The sequence below is a fragment of the Euprymna scolopes genome, chromosome 46 (genome assembly GCF_053919585.1).
Source record: "Euprymna scolopes isolate OS-2025 chromosome 46, ASM5391958v1, whole genome shotgun sequence".
In the NCBI taxonomy this organism is placed as follows: Eukaryota; Metazoa; Mollusca; class Cephalopoda; order Sepiida; family Sepiolidae; genus Euprymna; species Euprymna scolopes.
The window spans coordinates 140,971,100-140,992,695 of NC_136527.1; the positions used below are offsets into that span (position 1 = coordinate 140,971,100).

General features: G+C 35.6%; 1 protein-coding gene across 1 annotated transcript; it reads left to right on the plus strand.

Moving 5' to 3' along the window:
- The first annotated feature begins 506 nt into the window (after positions 1-506).
- LOC145271365 (uncharacterized) lies at positions 507-14,098 on the plus strand. Its single transcript, XM_080126905.1, has 2 exons — positions 507-585; positions 11,943-14,098. Exon 2 carries the CDS (start codon positions 12,548-12,550, stop codon positions 13,613-13,615), a length of 1,068 nt encoding a protein of 355 aa, XP_079983031.1. The 5' UTR covers positions 507-585; positions 11,943-12,547; the 3' UTR covers positions 13,616-14,098.
- The last annotated feature ends 7,498 nt before the right edge of the window (positions 14,099-21,596 follow it).

Below are 21,596 nucleotides of genomic sequence, written 5' to 3' on the forward strand. Positions count from 1 at the left end.
TTTTATCATCAGGAATACGAAATAATATTTAAATAATATTTAAAAAAAATTTATCCGGTTTCATTTTCTGCGGACTTGCTCTTTCAGCCGTTATCTGGATTTCGAATTTGATCCACTTTACAAATCTTATAGACAATTATTTTCTTTTAACGACAATGAAACAAGTATATATATATATATATATTCTAAGTATTGTAGCCGCCTCCAGTTTTAATTATCACCTCAATATGGGTCCGCAACTTGGAACATGCGTTTTCCATGATATATATATATATATATATATATATATATATATATATATATATATATATATATATATATATATATATATATAAATCTGTTAAGAAAACCCATATGAAAGTATGCGTCATTTTTATCTGTATAATTTTGTTAATTTTTATTATATATTTTTTGTGCAATAATGTCCTTTTCTTATATTTTATTTAAATAAATGTATAAATTGCATCCGGCTTCGTTTTCTGCGGAATTGCTTATCCGGCCGCCATCTTGATTCCAACTTTATTTAGTTTGCAAATTTTTTTATTTATGCAGATGCAATATTTGAATGAAAATAGATCGAAATTTGTAAGTATTAGCTCGAATGTTTTCATTGGTTCTCATGGACCTTTTGTCTCCCTGTTTATAACCTCGTTTTCTTTTTGCGGGGGCGGGAGGCTTCGCTCACATTCGTAGCTGTTCCGTCCGGCATTAGTGGATTTAAAAAGCAAAACAAAAAATAAACTGTCATAAACAATATTTTTAAAACTTTTTCGCACAGTCAAAATAATGGTACGTGTGTACATTTGGGCCTTAAAAAAAAAAAAAAATTGGGTTTGTATTACCGTACACATAGATTCGAAAAAGTTGTCACAAAACAAATATATAAGAAATAAATGTTATCAAAGGCAAGATAAGTTACTTTTCTAACTACCAGGATATGTTTTTAGTGTTTTTATTTAATGTAACATGCTTATTCAGCTCGAAAAACATACAGTGTTTACCCATGTATTTGAAAATTTAAAATGGCAGCCGACTCTGTCTTTGAGGCGTTAAGTTTGGGAAAATGAGCTATAAATAAAAAAACAGACAAAATGCTGTTAGAATCTCGCTCAATATATGTTACCGTGACATAGACTGACATATATTTGGCGGGTTTTTAACAGTATTTTGACTGTTTTTTTTTATTTTTATTTTTTTTTACAAAGGAGTCACAACTTATCAAGGCCTGGATGCCACTCGAGGATAAGGGTTAATGGAGAAATTTTTTTTTTTTTTTACTTAGGCATCACCACATTATCAAGGCCAAGAGGCTACTCAAGGATAAGGGTTAAAGAGTGTACAGTAGAAATTGGACATTATAGTAATCATTAGTAATGAAAATTTGGTAAAGTTGATAACTTATATGGAACGGCTCATCAAGAACTTATTTACGTTAGACTTGAAGACAACCATATTGTAGTCAGCCGGAAAGCAGGAAAACGGAAGACAATTCCACAGGCGTGCAGTTCTAAGAAAAAAGCTTTGTTCATGGAATCTACGTTTAGGTTTAGGCACAGATAAAGAGTGGGGGGAATTATTGATAGTGTTTACAGCTAGACGAGTGTTTCTTGTGAAAGTTTGGCGAGGGGGGACCATAGATTGAAGCTCATTCGAACACTTTCCATGAAAATAACGATACATCAGAGACAAACTCGCAACATCTCTTCTGTGAGATAAAGGTTGCAAGGAAGAGAAAAGGACATCTCCTACGAGGCTACGAAGTCTATTTTGAACTCTATCAAGGCAGGCCAAGTCCTTTCTAGCAGCTCCTGCCCAGATGTGGCAACAGTATTCCATCCTTGGACGTACCTGACTCTTATATAGATAGAGAATAGCATCAGCAGTGAGATATCTACCGGATCGATAGAAAGATCCCACCATTTTTCCAGCGGCCTTGGCAACAGATTTGATGTACGTGTTCCATTTAAGATCAGGAGTAATGGTCAAACCAAGAAGTTTGTCAAAACTTGAGGCCTCCTGAAGACGAGAGCCATTCATTTCAATTGATGTCAGATGTGGATCAGAATGTTGATGATGTAAAGAGAGAAGCTTGGTTTTAGATGCATTAAAAGTAACTAGCCATTCTTTACCCAATTGTACTACGTGCTCAAGATCAGAGGAGAGAGAATTGGAGAGAACTTGGTCGTTTACTGTCTTATAAGTCCTTTTCCCAAACTTACCATCTCCGAGAGAGAGTCGGCCGCCATTTTGAATTTTCAAATACATCGGTAAACACTGTATGTTTTTCGAGCTGAATAAACATGTTACATTAAATATAAACACTAAAAACATAACCAGTTGGGTAGAAAAGTAACTTATCTTGCCTTTGATAACATTTATTTGTTCTATATTTGTTTTGTGACAACTTTTTCGAATCTATGTGTACGGTAAAACAAATCCAAAATATTAGTCAATGTCAAGTTTCTTTCCAACTCCCCCAAAAACTTTAAAATGACGACGTTTATAGGTTTTCGGCAGTGCTGAAAACGAATATCGCATTTAAATTTGAGGCAGACAAATAGCTTTCATGATATGAAGAAATTACTGTTTCAAAAACTTGGGGATCCATTTCCTATACAAATTTAACTTCAAACTGCCATTAATAATTAATCTTTGAAATACGGTTTTACTGAATGTCCTGTGTGGAAATTACTTCCTTTTTTTTTAACTCTCCTGTGTATTATGATAGCAACAAACGCTGATAGTTCGCAAGTACATAAATACACATTTTCTTGCAAATTGACAAACATGAAAGTCATCTAACATCACAATACAGAACAATAGACACCGAAAAATCGAGTTGTTGTTTTTTAAAATGAAACTACATTTATTAAAATCCATTATTTCTGAGTAACTTTTTTTCTTTTTTTTTTCCAGAAAGATAAAACCCTGAATTTTATCATATAGAAAGCAGAATAATGTAAAACTTTTTCTACTATTTTTAATTAAATTTTCAATGTTAAATTTTCCCCAAAAGTTAACAATTGACATTTTTTTGTCTTGCACAAAAAACGTAAAAATAGTTTTTTTTTTTGTTTTTTGAAAAAAAAAGAAGGTTTTTGAAAAAAAATTAATTTGTTAATTTCTTGTCTAACTAAGACTTGGGGTGATTTTCTATGAGAATATGCAAAAATATTATAAGTACCTGGATTTCAAATAATTCCACTTATTCATATAGGCAACCAGTTACTACGTGTCGATTTGATACAATGTTTACATTTGTACTTGATAAAAAGCAAACTACGGAAGACCAAACAGGCCAAAAAAAAATTATTTTTCAGTGATGAAAATTTCAATGTATTATTAATAATCAGCTGGCCAGTACCAGATGGGTAACCATTTGTATGAGTTTGGTTTTTAATGTGTATGTGTGTAGGGGTCAGGTTCCCCAAAATGGGGGGGGTCAATTTAAAGCAGAATAAAAACAATTATTTCAGTACGTTTGGTCCACCGTAGTCGAAAAGTGGCAAACGTTTTCAGACGGGATAAAAAAAATGATGATATTTTTAACACAAAGGGCACAATACTTATCGATTTATTATTTTTTTTTTTTGTATCGATTCTTCAAAGCATTCCCCGTTTAATAATGGTTATGCATTATCCGCCTCGCTAAAAAAAATGTTAATTTATTTAGCAAAGATTTTAAAATGGCTTTTTTCATATAAATATTAAAAAAAAAAATTTTTTTTGTTTTGCTTAAATTAATTATTTTACTTAACATATTCACCAAATTTCACACTTCAAAACTCAAAAGCGGAATCATTAAACACAATCGAAGTTCTGATATTCAGACGTCAAAATAAGGTATGCAAACAAGTTTTTTTTTGTTTTTTTTAATCTATAATCCTGTCCCTTACAACAAGACGATATGTTTTGTTTAGTTTCAGATGATTATTTTAAGCATATTTGGAACCCCCTCCAAACAAGGGGGGGGGTAAGCAAAAAAATATATATAAAAATATTGTTTATGAAAAATAAGTACACTGTTATAAAGTTCATTCTTCTCTTAATAATCGCTGAAAATTTCATATTGATTGGATAATTACCTGATTTTTCGTAGATGGTCTGCCAAAAAGTACTTACCTGCCCCCCCCCCCCCCCCAGTTTTGGCGGGGCCTAAATTTAACGTAAAATGAGCAACCACTTTTTGGCCATCTAGTAATTTCTGTCATTTTTTACGACGTGACCCAGTGTCGTTTAACTCCTAAAAATAATGAACATCTAGTTTTTTCTTTCTTTTTTTTTTTTTGCCTAATACGTTTAAACAGCCCTTATAAATAATATGAAAGAAGAAATTTTAAAAAAAAAAACAAAGTTTAATATTTTAGACTTTCCAACATAAATTTAACTTAAAATGAGCACCCACTTTTTGGCCATCTGGCGTTCAATGAGACATGTCACCTCTAGCATTTTTTCAAGTTTGGTTATGGGGGTGGGAGACAAAGCATGACAAATTCAATTGGGGGGGGGGAGATTACATTTAAACATAAAATAACAATAAATTTAATTATTTTTTTTATACTAATGCACTTACTGATCCATGCTATTTTTTAAATCGTAAGGAGGGTGTGGGGACACCCAGCAGGACCAAAAACAAGACCTATCAAAGGTCAGATGAGCTTCTTATGAGCCTGCGGCCATCTCCTGCAGCCAGAGTCGGTACCAATGTATCAACCTTGTCTTTCCTTGGGTTCTACCGGCTCTGGTCAAGTTCCACTTGTGCTGCTTGGGCAATGCACAAGTTTCTTCGTCCAGGCTCTCTCTCTCTCTCCCTCTCTCTCTCTCTCTCTCGTACTAATCTTGATATCTTGGGCTATTTGACAAATAGAAATGCGCCAATCTTCCAAAATGGCAGCCTCAACTTGACAGACAGATGCCTCATCAATGGCAGAAGAGGGGGGGCGACCAGGTCTGGGAGCTGTTTCCACAGACTTCCGGCCATGTTTGAATTCACGCTGCCAGTGTTTTACAAGGTCATATGATGGGGCATAATCACCATAAGTTTCTTTCATTTCATCAAAAGTCTCCTGTGGTGTGCATCGTTTAAAATACAAAAACCAGATCACTGCTCGACATTCAACAGGCTCCATTTCACACCTGACTCAGTTCAAACACCTGTTAAACAGAAACCACAATTAGTTCAGAGCTGTAATTTGCCATAAAACCCGTAGAGGTATAAACCATGGCATATACAAAATTTCAGCTAGATCAGACAACTGGAAGTGGGTCAGGGTCATTACTTATTGCACGCCCCTCGTATGTACTATTCATAACTTTATATGCATATGTATATATATATATAATATATATATATATATATATTAAAAAGTATGACTCCTGCCCAGGTAACCTACATCTAAAATTTCAAGTGTTTAGACCCAAAATTGGCAGAGGAGTTTGGTAGAGTCTGCAAAGTCTTTCATCTTTGACTTCTAGGCAGCCAAATTTTTTATCCAAAACTGATTAAATAACTTGTATGTCTGAATACCCTTTATATAAAATTTCAAATGTTTAGAACAAAAATTGGCTGAATAGTTTTCTAGAGACTGCAAAAGTAAAATCGTTTTGAACTTTGACCCCTTGGTAGCCAAATTTTTGGCCAAAAACTGATTAAAAAGCTTGCTCTATTTCTGAATACACTTTATGTAAAATTTAAAATGTTTAGACCAAAAATTGGCTGAGAGGTCAATTTTTTTTAAAGGTTGACCCCAATTTTGACTTGTTAACATTTATTGTTTTGGGCTGAAATCAAGGTAAAAAGTTTGATCCATGTCCAAGGAATCTACATCTAAAATTTCAAGTGTTTACACCCAAAATTGACGGAGGAGGTTGGTAGAGTTTTCAAAAGGCAAATCATTGAACTTTGACCCCTTGAGAGCCACATTTTTGTCTGAAAACCGATTAAAAAGATTTTCCCAAATCTCAATACCCTTTATGTCAAATCTCGAGTCTGTAGATTGAAAATTGACAGAGTAGTTTTGTAGAGAAATGTACACACACAGACAGTTTCACTTTCATAGATATATAGATTATCTTGTTTCGGTTGGTTGTTTTTTTTTTTTTTATGGCATATCAACTCTTTTCAGTTTATTTAATGCCAAATCCAAGAAAATTTTTTTAATAGAATATATTTTTTTCAAATCGGTTTCTATTCAACCCATAATTAGGACCTTAACAGGTACTACCACTCCGGGTCAGAAGGGACCTGGGAGCAATGGCAAGTAAAGGGTGGCTCCACACTCCTCAAAGACTGTAAGCTGGGGCCTCACTATCGGATATAGTTTAAGGTCATATCCAGGACTCCTGTTTCGGACTGCTTCCACTATGTTTCTGGCATACATGTTCTCTGGAGTCCTTTGTTCGAAATTCTTTGATTGATCCGGAAGTGAGTGGGTTTCGAGTGTGTCCTAAATCTAGTTCTTCACCCCCTGGGCCCTAATGATTTAGGATAGCCTGCTCCTTTATGTGATTACTTTGGAGTTGCCCATAGAGTATTTCATTTTGTCTTGCAGCAGACAAAACTTCCTAGAATGTTAGAATTATAGCTTATTTTGTGTATGATAACATAAACAAGTGAAGCATTCATGGTACTCTGTGAGCGCACAGTGAACAAGGCATAAAAAAAATAACTAAGTTCAGCATTTGCCCCCCACCTCCATTTAGCGCCAAAAGTCCCCAGGAGACATCAATTATTGGTGAAAATGAACAAACAGTGCAGTTTTAGGCTTTAACATATGTAAATTTGAGTTCTGCACCATGTAAAAAATTTGAGTATGCATTAAAATAAGAAATTACTAAGTCCTTCATTTGCGCCCCTCCATTTAGCCCTAAAAGTCCCCCAAGGCCTTAACATATTTAAATTTGAGTTCAGCACCATGCAAAACTGCTAAATAGACATACACAGAAAATTTCGGACATATATCATACAATAGTCCCCAAAAATGGAGTGTTTTTATTAGCCCTAAAAGAGTCCCTGGGGCACACTCAAGAGTTATCGCAAAGTATAGGAAACTACATATTATATAGAAATCAGTTAATTACAAGTTTTCAGAAAGTTTTATAAAAATCCAAGGCATCAATCTATTTTAATAAGAAAAAAAGTGTCGATTTTAGTCATTTTAAGCTGAAAGGCACCCCCAGGGTGGCAACTGGAGTTTTCCCAGAAAATTCGTTCTGTTACTGTTTTACACCTACCATGTTAAGAATGGCTTTCTAAATAATGTTATTTCAGCACTGTACCTTCTTTGCATAAGTACCAAATTGTTAGGTGAAAGTACAGAATAGTTAAAAAACACTCTCCCCATGTTAAGAATGACTTTCTAAATAATGTTATTTCAGCACTGTACCTTCTTTGCATAAGTACCAAATTGTTAAGTGAAAGTACAGAATAGTTAAAAAACACTCTCCCCATGTTAAGAATGACTTTCTAAATAATGTTATTTCAGCACTGTACCTTCTTTGCATAAGTACCAAATTGTTAGGTGAAAGTACAGAACAGTTACAAAAAACTCTCCCCATGTTAAGAATGACTTTCTAAATAATGTTATTATTGCACTGTACCTTCTCTGCATGAGTACCAAATTGTTAGGTTAAAGTGTTCGAGATAAGTGTATTTTAATTTTTATGTTTAATTTCAAATATTAATAACTATATTCTATTTCAGTACTTAATTTATATTTTTATCTCCTGATTGTTTTATTTAATGATAACGTTTTCTCGTTATAAATGTTTATTATATCTACCAAGTTGATTACATGAACAGATTAGGAAATTGTATTCGTTGTTAATTCGTGAGAGGTGAATCTATCTTTCCATTTATGCTAGTTGGATTTTAAGTACAATGCTTAATAGATTTTTTTTTTTAAGGAGAGTAGAGAATGCTTTGTGGAAGCGTTGTCGGCAGTTCCCGTTACTCTCGCTTCTCTTTGTCACTCAGTCCTCATTTTTTTTTTTTGTTAATGAGTGATTTTTCTGACAAAGGGAGAAGAAAAAGCTGTATTCTAGGTTGGCAGTATTTTGCGTAAACAGCCGACAGAGATGGCGGAAATTTTCTGTTTCTATGTCTATCCTTGTAGCCATGTCACTAGTAAGGATGCTGGAGGTAAATGTTTTATCTGGGCTGACGTTATCCGCCTGATAGTCAGAGACTCGAACCTTGGATTAACCACTAAGGGGGCTGTCCTATCAGCAGGTGCAAAGTACTGGGACTGCTGTATTGCCATTTGGTGAATGGATTCTGGACCATGCAGTAGCTTCTGGAGGGGCCTCTCGATGCCATATTAGTGGGTAATTGTTACGGCTTTACCTTATCATGTTCTACAAAAAATTTTTTTTTAATTTCTTCGTTACTTTTCTCTCTTAGTTTCCCCTCTCTGCCCTGCTCTAAGCAAGTCTGACGACCTAGTCCACAAACTCCAAAATTCCATCATGACAAGTTTCAATAAAAAATACACGATTAAACTCGGATCTGAAACTTCCAACGTAGACCCCCACTACCATGTCTCCTTCTCCAACATCAGGGGTCTACGTTCTAACCTTCCAGAGGTTGAAGCCCAATTACAGGAGACTAAACCAGACCTTTTATTTTTAAGCAAAACCAGCATCGGACAGACTATTTCCCTAAATGAGTTCGTAATTAAAGGATACTCTAACTTAGCTTCCAAATCTAACCCCCAAGATCGCTATGGGCATGGAATATGTGCCTATATAAAAGATGGCTTTCCATGTGGTAAGAACATCTCCAGAGAAGATCCTAACTTGCCCTATATGTGTGTCCGGGTTGCACTAGCTCACACTACTGCATTTATATTTACTCTCTATCGCCCCCATAACAGCGGAGTTACTATCTTTAAAAGCATATCTGAGAAAATGGAGTTCTATCAGCTTATCCTTCAGCTAACATTCACGTATGTGGAGACTTCAATGTTCACAATGTGGAATGGTTGAACCACTCAAACAAGACCGATGATGAGGGGAGGTTCTGTCATGATTTCTCCATTGCTTATGACCTCACTCAGATTGCTCATGAATCCCCCCGTGTGCCCGACAATGACGGCCAGTATGCGAGTCTCCTAGACCTTTTTCTCACAACTTGCCCTGAACTATGTTCAGTTTCCGTTCTGTCTCCTCTTGGATCTTCCGACCACTCAGTTGTATCAATTAAGATAAAAATGAAATGTAATAAGTCCTCAGACGTACCTCTCCATCGTACAGTATATCGATACACTAAGGCTGACTGGGATAGTTTCCGTACATTTATATTGGATCTTCCTCTGCGTTCCATGTTTAAAAAGAATGCGTCGTCTATAGTATCAGACCTAACGGAATGGTTAATTGTAGGTATAGACCATTTCATACCACTGAAAAATTCCAGCGAAAACCTAACAGCCAGCCATGTTTTTCTCCAGAATGAGCTGCTGCTATTGCGCACAGAAATCACTTTTTCCACTGCTTCCAACGTAATAGATGTATGGAAACTAAAGCTGCTTTCAGGACTGCCAGCAACCATTGTAAGAAAGTAATAAAGAATGCAAGAGAGTTATATGCTCAGTCCATCAAGTTCAAAATAGCTGAGCAGCGGCTTGGTTCCCGCCGGTTTTGACAAATAGCAAACAGAATCCTAAACAGAAGTGTATGCTCTATCCCAACTATCATCAATGGACCTGAGTTAATCTCGTCAGCATCAGACAAAGCCAAACTCTTTGCCAAGAACTTTGCAGCTAATTCTACCCTTTGCGATCAAGGCCGCCAACCCCCAATATTTCCGCCTGTATCAGAAAACACGCTATGTGATATACGTATATCTGTACGTGATGTTGCCAAGCTAATCAAAAACCTTGATTCCAGTAAAGCAACTGGCCCTGACGGTATTCCAATTATAGTACTCAAAAAACTTCAACCTGAACTAGCGCCCATACTTACAAAACTGTTTAAACGTTGTCTTAAGGAGAATAGTTTCCCATCTCCCTGGAAAATTTCATCAGTATGCCCTGTATTAGATCTACAGCAGATGTGCTTACAGTTATATCTCATTGGATTAGCGAATCTCTCGACAGAGGCAACCTTTCCTAGGGCAATTGCTCAACATATCAAAGGCCTTTGATAAGGTATGGCATAAAAGTTTACTTCACAAGATCTCTAGCTATGGTATAGCTGGAAATGTCTTCTCAGTTATTAAATCATTTCTCTCTGATAGGTTCATAAGAGTAGTAGTTGATGGGCAAAAATCAGAAGTTCACAATATTAATGTTGGAGTCCCTCAGGGGTCCATCCTGGGCCCAACTCTTTTCCTGATCTACATTAATGATATTCCAAATCATATCTTTACATCATTCGTAGACATTTTTACTGACAACACTACTATCTATGGTAGCACATCTAAGACAGTAAATGACCAAGTTCTCTCCAATTCTCTCTCCTCTGATCTTGATCACGTTGTACAATGGGGAAAGGAGTGGCTTGTTATTTTAATGTATTTAAAACCAAGCTTCTATCTTTACATCATCAACGTTCTGATCCCCATCTGGCATCAATTAAAATGAATGGCTCTCGTCTTGGGGAGGCCTCAAGTTTTGACAGGCTTCTGGACTTGACCTTTACTCCTGATCTTAAACGGAATATGTACATCACATCTGTTGCCAAGGCCGCTGAAAAAATGGTCGGATCCTTCTATCGATCCAGTAGATATCTCACTGCTGATGCAATTCTCCATCTATATAAGAGCCAGATACATCCAAGGATGGAATACTGTTGCCACATATAGGCAGGAGCTGCTAGAAAAGACTTGTCCTGCCTTGATAGGGTTCAAAATAGACTTTGGGCTTGGTGGGAAATGTCCTTTTCTCTTCCCTGCAACCTCTACCTCACAGAAGAGATGTTGCGAGTTTGTCTCTGCTGTACCGTTATTTTCATGGAAAGTGTTCGACTGAGCTTCAATCTGTCCCCCCCCTTGCCAAACTTTCACAAGAAACACTCATCTAGCTTAAAACACTATCAGTAATTCCCCCCACACTTTATCTGTGCCTAAACCTAAATGTAGATCCCATGAACAAAGCTTCTTTCTTAGAACTGCATGCCTGTGAAATTGTCTTCCGTTTTCCTTCTGACTACAATATGGTTGTCTTCAAGTCTAACGTAAATAAGTTTCTGATGAACCGTAACACTTGAGTTAACAAATTTACCGAACTTCCATTACTATCGATTACTATATTGTCGTTTTGACTACTGTACACTCTTTAACCCTTATCCTTGAGTAGCCTATTTGCCTTGATAAGTGGTGACGCCTATGTAAAAAAGTACAGAATAGTTACAAAACACCCTCATGTTAAGAATGGCTTTCTAAATGTTATTTCAGCACTGTACCTTCTCTGCATAAGTACCAAATTGTTAGTTGAAAGTACAGAATAGTTACAAAACACCCTCCCTCATGTTAAGAATGGATTTCTAAATAATGTTATTTCAGCACTGTACCTTCTCTGCATAAGTACCAAATTGTTAGATAAAAGTACAGAACACCCTCCCCATGTTAAGAATGGCTTTCTAAAGAACGTTATTATTGCACTGTACATTCTCTGCATAAGTACCAAATTTTTAGATGAAAGTACAGAATAGCTACAAAACACCCTCCTCATGTTAAGAATGGCTTTCTAAATGTTATTTCAGCACTGTACCTTCTCTGCATGAGTACCAAATTGTTAGGTGAAAGTACAGAATAGTTACAAAACATGCTCTCCATGTTAAGAATGGCTTTCTAAATAATGTTATTTCAACACTGTACCTTCTTTACATAAGTACCAAATTATTAGGTGAAAATACAGAATAGTTACAAAACACTCTCCGCATGTTAAGAATGGCTTTTCTAAAGAAATGATGTTTATATAACTTGGTATCTTTTTTATTTACAGATAAAAACTGCATCCAACAATCGAAGCTGATCAACCAGGTGTATCTGTTCAACTGATATAATATATGGAAAAATTTAGAAAAAGTCAACTTTTTGAGAATATTTTTAAAAAATTCATAAACGAATGCGAATCAGTTTGTACAGAAAATTGTGAAAATCTTTTATGATTATTCGTTCGCAATCACATCCGACGTAACACATCCCAAATCATACGGATTCTAAAAAAAAAAAATTTTCATGCGATGTTTTTCAATAAAGCAGAACAATTTTAACAAGAATTATTTTGAAACGCACTGATATTAATTTTTTTCTCGAACGAATACGGAACGATTTTATTATCTCCCTTACTGGTCTCACGAATGCGGAACAGGGAAGTATGAAAATTGCAATGAAAAAAAATCCATCAAATATTTGAATACTTGTTGAAATTTAAAAAAAACATGGCGATTCCAATCATAAGGTCAATAAATGATGTGCAGATTATACAATAATTAGCCAAATATTTGAATGATAACAAGACCCGTGGAAGTTCGACGGAATGAGAGGAATTCCTTGACTGTAAAATCTTTTCAAACCTCGTAAAAGTCATTGATCATCCAAAAAAATATGGAGGTTCCAGTCAGTGATAAATCTTTTTCCTGTGACGTGTGCGGCAGTACGTTCTCCCGTAAACCTAACCTGACCCGACACATGCAAATACACACAGACTCAGGCAAGAAACCGTTTTCGTGCGAGGTGTGCCAATTTGCGTTTTCGCAAAAAAGCAATTTAAAGATCCACATGCGCGTTCACACTGGTGAGCGGCCATTTTCATGCACCGAATGTTCAGCATCTTTCTCGACAAAAGGGACATTGCAGACGCACCTCCGTATACACAGCGGAGAGAAACCCTTTGCTTGCAACGAGTGCGGGACGGCCTTTCCACATCAGTCGGGTCTAACGTACCATATGCGAATGCACGCGGGACTAAAACCTTTCTCGTGTGAGAAATGCGAATATGCATCTGCCAGTAAGTCTAACCTGATTGGACATATGAGGACACATACTGGTGTTAAGCCATTTGCTTGTGATCAATGCGGGACAGCGTTTGCAGATAAGTCTGATTTAAAATGCCATAAGCGAATTCATAGCGGGGAGCGTCCGTTTTCCTGTGGGACTTGCGGTACTACGTTCTCGCATGGGTCCCACTTGAAGACCCACATGAGAATACACACCGGAGAGAAACCATTTTCGTGCGAAGAATGTGGTTACAGATTTTCACGGAATTCGCATCTAAAGAGCCATAGGCGCATACACACACGCGAGAAGCAGTTTACGTGCGAGCTATGTCCAGCTGCGTTTGCGCGCAAGTCGCATCTGAAATCCCACCTGCAGAAACACACGGAAGACAACGCAATATCCGACGCCCCTAAAGGAAAGTCGTTTTTCTGTGAAGTGTGTGGTTCAATATTTGCTCGGAAATCTGATTTGACATTTCACCTGAAAAAGCACAAACGAGAGAGACCGTTTTCATGCAACTTGTGTCAGTCGTCGTTTTCAGAGAAGTCAACATTGGCGGCACATGTGAGGTTGCATTCAAGTTATAAACCATTCTCGTGCGACACTTGTGCAAGTGTGTTTTCCAATGAGTCAGGTTTAAAACGACATGTTCGAAGAATGCACGCGGATAAATAAACGTGATTCCCTTCAAATATGTGCATTTTCTGAATTTTGACTTTTAGATACCGATCAAATTTGAAGCAATCCCGTGTTAAAACTGAGTTACTTGAACTAAAATAGGGATCCAGTTTAATCCCCAGAAAGAGGGTTGTTAAGTGTTGAAACATGTTGAACAAAGATGGTGGCGTAGTTCAGATCAGATCCTGAGTGTAATTGTCAACCAAGATGGCAGCCAGGAATCAAATGCGGTCCGTGACATAGTTAACGGCGAACTGATTGAATCTAAAATTCAACAGTTTTTATAGTTACTTTGGAACATTTTCATTGGTTGGTTTAGCACAGCCGGTGGTTATAAAAATGAATTCACTCCTTCATCAGCAGTCAGAAACAGTTTACAAGGGTTCATTGATTTCTGAGGACTTGGAGTTAAGGAAAATGAAACTAAGTTTTCTGTGAAAACATACAGACACCTGGCTTTCATATAATCTGTCCGAGTGTTTGGAGTCAGGTTTAAAACGACATGTTCGAAGAATGCACGCGGATAAATAAACGTGATTCCGTTCAAATACGTGCATTTTCTGAATTTTGACTTTTAGATACCGATCAAATTTGAAGCAATCACGTGTTAAACCTGATCTCTGAGAGTTATTTGAACTAAAATAGGGATCCAGTTTAAGCCCCAGAAAGAGGGTTGTTAAGTGTTGAAACATTATGTTGAACAAAGATATAATCAAATCAGCGAAGAATCAATGCAGTCACGATCTCGAGTGTTGAGTAATTCTTAGTGACAAAGATGGTGGCGAAGAATCAATGTAGTCACAATTCAGTTATTTTGAGACATATTGATTATTTGCTTCCCCACTGATGCAAGGCACAAGGCCGTTTTTTGATGTGGAGAGAAAGGGGGGGGGCAGCTCCCCCGAGAGGGGGTGTGGGAGCTGGATAGTGACAACCAGTATGAAGGGTTTCCCCTACATTGAATGGTTGGATATGTAGGGTTGCCCCCACTTATAACTTTGATTGTAGTATATGCCAGAACAGATACTACACTTGAATCTTTGCCTCCTGTACCAAGAAGGACGGGGGGGGCGGATGTTGACGGCGAACTGAATTCAATCCAAAATTTGATATTTTTTTATAATAATCAGATCAGATCCTGAGTGTAATTGGCAACCAAGATGGCGTCCAGGAATCAAATGCGGTCCGTTACCTAGTTAAGGGGGAACTGATTGAATCCAAAATTTGACAGGGGTTTGTATTATTGTACATAGATTCGAAAAAGTTGTCTAAAAACAAATATATGACAAATAAATGTTATCAAAGGCAAGATAAGTTACTTTTCTGCCAAACTGGATATATTTTTTGTGTTTTTATTCAATGTAACATGTTTATTCAGCTGGAAAAACATACAGTGTTTACCGATGTATTGGAAAATTCAAAATGGCGTCTGATTCTCTCTTTAACACGGTAAGTTTGGGAAAAGGTGTTATAAATATAAAACTAGGCAAAATACTATTAAAAACCCGCCAAATATATGTCAAGCTATGTCACGGTAACATATATTGAGCGAGTTTTTAGCAGTATTTTATCCAATTTTTTATTTATAATACCTTTTCCAAAACTTACCATGTTAAAGAGAGAATCAGACGCCATCTTGAATTTTCCAATACATCGGTAAACACTGTATAGTTTTCGAGCTGAATAAACACGTTACATTGAATAAAAACATGAAAAATATATTCAGTTAGGTAGAAAAGTAACTTATCTTGCCTTTGGTAACATTTATTTGTTTTTTGACAACTTTTTCGAATCTATGTGTATAGTAAAACAAACCCTTCGACAGTTTTTATAGTTACTTTGGAACATTTTCATTGGTTGGTTTAGCACAGCCGGTTGTTATAAAAACGAATTCACTCGTTCATCAGCAGTCAAAAACAGTTTACAAGGGTTCATTGATTTCTGAGGACTTTGACTTAAGGAAAATGAAACTAAGTTTTCTGTGAAAACATACAAACAGAAAACTGGCTTTCATTTAATCTGCCTGAGTGTTTGGAGGTGTGTGTTAAGCAAAAAAAAAAAAAAATGGTAATAGGTAGGCAAGCTCAAACCCACGGCACAAAGGCAGAAAAAAAAAAACTGAAAGAAACTTACCTCTACTCCATGACGTGACTGGAAATTTGGAATGTTAAAATTAGACAAAGTCAATCCAACCGATACGATAACTTGCAAAAACGTTACAAAAAATCGACCCCCTCCTTGTCGAAAACTGCTCAGTTTAGGGTGAAGGAATTAATGTTTTTGGCCAATTTTTCGATATTTGTTGTCCAAAGGGTCGAGCTTCAAAATGATACAAATCTTGTGAAAATCTTTTGTCTTTGTCAAGTTTTAGGCAGACATACATTTAAACAGACAGATGAGATTTATATTATAGACGACAGAAAGAACTCCCAGATGCAGATACTCCACCAGACTAAATAAATTCTTGTCCTGGAATCCAGTAAGATCAAGAAACCAAAACAAAAGATATACTACAACATATAAAAATAATTAATTGGGGAGAGAAATATTATGTTCTCAATTTCTTTACTAACTCAGTGTTTGGCTGGGCTCGTTTTGGGTGTTTTCACCCAAACTGCCTGTCTTTGGGTAACACGGGTTTGTTCTCTAGTTCTGTGACGTTTATCAAAATACAACCTTTGTTTCATTTTGACTCGAGCGTCTGCTTCTTTGAATTTTTCGACACTTTGTTGATAATTTTCATTTTGGTGAGGAAGTGCTGGAATGCGAGTCCTGAGTTTCCTACTCATCAACAATTCTGCAGGGCTTTGGCCATGCTGTAGTGGAGTAGTACGGTAATTAAGTAAAGCAATGTAAGGATCCTTTGACTTTTTAAAAAGATTTTTGACTGTCTGAACAGCACGTTCTGCTTCGCCATTGCTTTGAGGATGGTATGGGCTGCTGGTAAGGTGAATAAAACCATAGATTTTTGCAAACTCCAGGAAGTCTTTAGATATAAATTGAGGGTCATTGTCACTTATTACCATATCATGTATACCGTACTTAGCAAATATTGATTTGCAGTTGTTTATGATACAACTTGCATTGGTATTTTCAAGATGTGATATTTCTATCCATCTTGAATAATAGTCTATAACTATGAGGTATCTGTGGCCATTCAATTCATCAATTCAAATAAATCCATCGCAACTTTTTGCCAAGGGTAGTCTGGCAACTTGGTTGGTTGTAGGAGTTCTGGCAGATATCTTCTTTCTCTTTCACAAATACCACATTTTTCTATTTTCTCCCCTATTTGCTTTGAAAGTCCTGGCCACCAAACATTACTCCGTGCCAATGCTCTACATTTCACTATACCTTGGTGTCCCTCATGAAGACGATCCAAGATGTCTTTTTGAAGATCCGCAGGGATGATTAGTCGGTTCTGATACAGTAAAAGTCCTGCCTTATAAAACCAGTAGGGGAGTCTTAGCTGAGAGTCTTGTGTAGTGGTTTCAGGCCAATGGTCCATTTTATAATAGTTCATGACTTGACTGTAGATTTTTGTTAGAGTGTTGTTTCACCCTTATTTCTTCCAAATGGCGTAATAAAAGTGGTAAACTTCTGAGAATCTTCATGCAACATAATTTGATGGAATCGTCTGTTGCAATCCAGTTTACTAAATATCTTGGCTCCATCAAGTTGAGCTAATAACTGGTCTGAAGAAGGTAGTGGGAAATATTCATGCTTCACACATTCATTAAGTTTAGTGAAAGTCTGATTTTACCATCCTTCTTTGGAACTGCTACAATAGAAGCACACCAATCAGTAGGCGATTGGGTGGATGATATCTTCACTTTCTAATCTTTTAAGCTCATCCTGGACTTTTTGTTTCATAGGAAGTGCTAGTCGTCTGGGAGTTGTAATTGAAAAAGGTTGAGCATTCTTATCCAAATGTATTTTATAAACATGCTTCAGTTTTCCTAATCCCGTAAATACTTTTGAAATTTTTTTTTGTATTGGTGATCTCTGCCTTCTATAGAGTTGCTCAACAAGTTCAAAGCTTTAATTGCTGGTCCACCCAACAATGGTTCCATCAAGTCCTTAACGATGTACAACTCTTGCAGTGAATTTTTTTCTCTATAACAAAGTGTAGCATCTACTTTTCCAATCACCTTTATTTTGTTCTGACCTGGTCCATATAGTCTTTTATCCGTCTGCTTTATTATAGGAGAATTTTTCCTTAAGAACCAGCCTGGCACTACAGTAACATCAGTGCCTGTGTCCAACCTGAAGTTGACTATTCTGCTGTTCTTCGCGGTGGTGACCTTTATATTGACTTGCCAGTCAATTTTTCCTTCCTCTTCACCGTTTTTAATGTTTCTCAATGAGATCGATCCTAGGAAGTCATTTTCTTCTTTTGCAACTCCCTTTACCGATTTTGTTCTACATTCCGATGCATAATGTCCTAGTTTTTTACATTTATTGCATGTTGCATGCATCGCTGGGCAGTCATCTCTGCCATGTGAGGTAAAATATCCACATCGTATGCACTTTTTCTTTTTTCTAAATACACGGTTTATTTGTGTATCTGGTTCTGCTGAGGATATAGCTTGTGACTGTTGCTTTGAGGTTTCATGTGCTCTACCCATTTGCAGGCATTTATCTAGAGTTAAGGTTTTATCGGCTAAAACTTTTTCCCTTAAAATATCATCCTTCACCCCAACAACAACTTGATCCCTAATTAATCTGTTCGTTAATTGTCCAAAATTGCAACTTTTTGCAAGCTGGCGTAGAACCGCTATATAGGTTTCTATATTTTCTTCCGGTTCCTGCTTTTGAAGGTGAAATTTGTATGACTCGTACGCTTCATGCGTTTCTCTAACAAAGAAGTCCTCAAATTTTTGCAAGACTTTTTGAAGATTATTTCGATCCTCCTCTGAATTAAAATGTAACCCTTCAAAAATATCGAAACATTCCTCACCGATTATAGAAAGGAAAACAGAAGTCTGATATACTGAATCAACCTCGTTTGACAATCGACTGACCACAGAATAATTTTAAAAATTTCGTTTAAATTTACTCCAATTGTTCGCAACATTTCCTGACAGAGACATTTTTGCCGGGGGTGGTATATTGGTGTTGAAATTTCTTTGAGCCATAATTTTATTTTATTTTATTTTTTATTTTATTTTTTTTTGTAAAAATAAAACAAACTTATTATTTTTCTGACGAAACTCTTCTTTTTTTTTTTTCTTTTTTTTTTTTGGTAACTTACTTCGGTTGTCCGGGTTTGTTTGCTGTTTTAATGTCGTTTTTTTTTATATATATAAAATTCTTTTTTTTTCTCGATCTCACTTCTGACTCCATGTAAGATGTTGAAGGGTTTAGTATAAGATCAGAACAAAAAGAGAAATATGAAATACGACAGGATTTATTGACTCACTCTTACAGCCCGCGTGGGGCTCGATTACATTTCATTTTTTTGTCTCTCGTTCCAAAAGAGTTCAATAAGAGGAAAGAGGGTTAACAGTCCAAGGGAGGTAATTCCGATTATTCCACAGTGGGAATGTTAGTTCATTGTTCCTCATAAGGATCCATGAATGTTCATGGTAAACTCGGCCGGAGTGATGGCATCTATAATTAGGCATATGTGAGCCCCTTGGGACTCGAGATGAATTGAGATAAGATCCAATATTTGGTAAATAAACATGCAGAACAGTTCTTGAGTGTCATTCTTAATTTGGATCAATTCAGCAGTATAAGTAATCTCTGCTTGGAGAGATGCGGTCCTTCATTCACCAACTGTCTGGTGTTCATGAAGGAATTGTCTTAGCTCCCTCTAGTGGTAGCCGCTGGGATTTTGAGTCTATCCCAATGCCGAGTTTTGTCTAGACTGAAAGAGAAAGCATGATACAAAAGCGCGTCAAGTCAATCACGTGACACATTCAAATTTAAACCAATAACAGCTGACCACTAATGCGTGGGCGGACAAACAAGAAAAGATGGCTGCTGTGTATGGAATTTCTCACAAAACACGTTTACTAGGAATGCACAAAAAAATAAACATGGTTCTAGCAATGGTGTATCAGCACAAATCTGGATACTCTATCAGATTAGGTGAATTCTTGTATTGGAATGCCATTTTTTTTTTTTAATATTTTCTTTTTCAGTGAAAAAGAGCCAAGGTGAACCCAATTTTTTTTTTATATATTTTCTTTTTCAGTGAAAAAGAGCCAAGGTGAACCCAATTTTTTTTTTTTTTTATATTTTCTTTTTCAGTGAAAAAGAGCCAAGGTGAACCCAATTTTTTTTTTTTTATATTTTCTTTTTCAGTGAAAAAGAGCCAAGGTGAACCCAATTTTTTTTTTTTTATATTTTCTTTTTCAGTGAAAAAGAGCCAAGGTGAACCTAATTTTTTTTTTTATATTTTCTTTTTCAGTGAAAAAGAGCCAAGGTGAACCCAATTTTTTTTTTTATATATTTTCTTTTTCAGTGAAAAAGAGCCAAGGTGAACCCAATTTTTTTTATATTTTCTTTTTCAGTGAAAAAGAGCCAAGGTGAACCCAATTTTTTTTTTTTTATATTTTCTTTTTCAGTGAAAAAGAGCCAAGTTGAACCCAATTTTGTTTTTTTTATATTTTCTTTTTCAGTGAAAAAGAGCCAAGGTGGACCCAATTTTTTTTTTTTTTATATTTTCTTTTTCAGTGAAAAAGAGCCAAGGTGAACCCAATTTTTTTTTATATATTTTCTTTTTCAGTGAAAAAGAGCCAAGGTGAACCCAATTTTTTTTTTTTTTATTTTCTTTTTCAGTGAAAAAGAGCCAAGGTGAACCCAATTTTTTTTTTTTTATATTTTCTTTTTCAGTGAAAAAGAGCCAAGGTGAACCCAATTTTTTTTTTATATTTTCTTTTTCAGTGAAAAAGAGCCAAGGTGAACCCAATTTTTTTTTTTTATATTTTCTTTTTCAGTGAAAAAGAGCCAAGGTGAACCCAATTTTTTTTTTTTTATATTTTCTTTTTCAGTGAAAAAGAGCCAAGGTGAACCCAATTTTTTTTTTTTTTTATATTTTCTTTTTCAGTGAAAAAGAGCCAAGGTGAACCCAATTTTTTTTTTTATATATTTTCTTTTTCAGTGAAAAAGAGCCAAGGTGAACCCAATTTTTTTTTTTTTATATTTTCTTTTTCAGTGAAAAAGAGCCAAGGTGAACCCAATTTTTTTTTTTTTATATTTTCTTTTTCAGTGAAAAAGAGCCAAGGTGAACCCAATTTTTTTTTTTTTATATTTTCTTTTTCAGTGAAAAAGAGCCAAGGTGAACCCAATTTTTTTTTTATATTTTCTTTTTCAGTGAAAAAGAGCCAAGGTGAACCCAATTTTTTTTTTTTTTTATATTTTCTTTTTCAGTGAAAAAGAGCCAAGGTGAACCTAATTTTTTTTTTTATATTTTCTTTTTCAGTGAAAAAGAGCCAAGGTGAACCCAATTTTTTTTTTTTTTATATTTTCTTTTTCAGTGAAAAAGAGCCAAGGTGAACCCAATTTTTTTTTTTTATATTTTCTTTTTCAGTGAAAAAGAGCCAAGGTGAACCCAATTTTTTTTTTTTTATATTTTCTTTTTCAGTGAAAAAGAGCCAAGGTGGACCCAATTTTTTTTTTTTTATATTTTCTTTTTCAGTGAAAAAGAGCCAAGGTGGACCCAATTTTTTTTTTATATTTTCTTTTTCAGTGAAAAAGAGCCAAGGTGAACCCAATTTTTTTTTTTATATATTTTCTTTTTCAGTGAAAAAGAGCCAAGGTGAACCCAATTTTTTTTTTTATATATTTTCTTTTTCAGTGAAAAAGAGCCAAGGTGAACCCAATTTTTTTTTTTTATATTTTCTTTTTCAGTGAAAAAGAGCCAAGGTGAACCCAATTTTTTTTTTTTTATATTTTCTTTTTCAGTGAAAAAGGGCCAAGGTGAACCCAAATTTTTTTTTTTTATATTTTCTTTTTCAGTGAAAAAGAG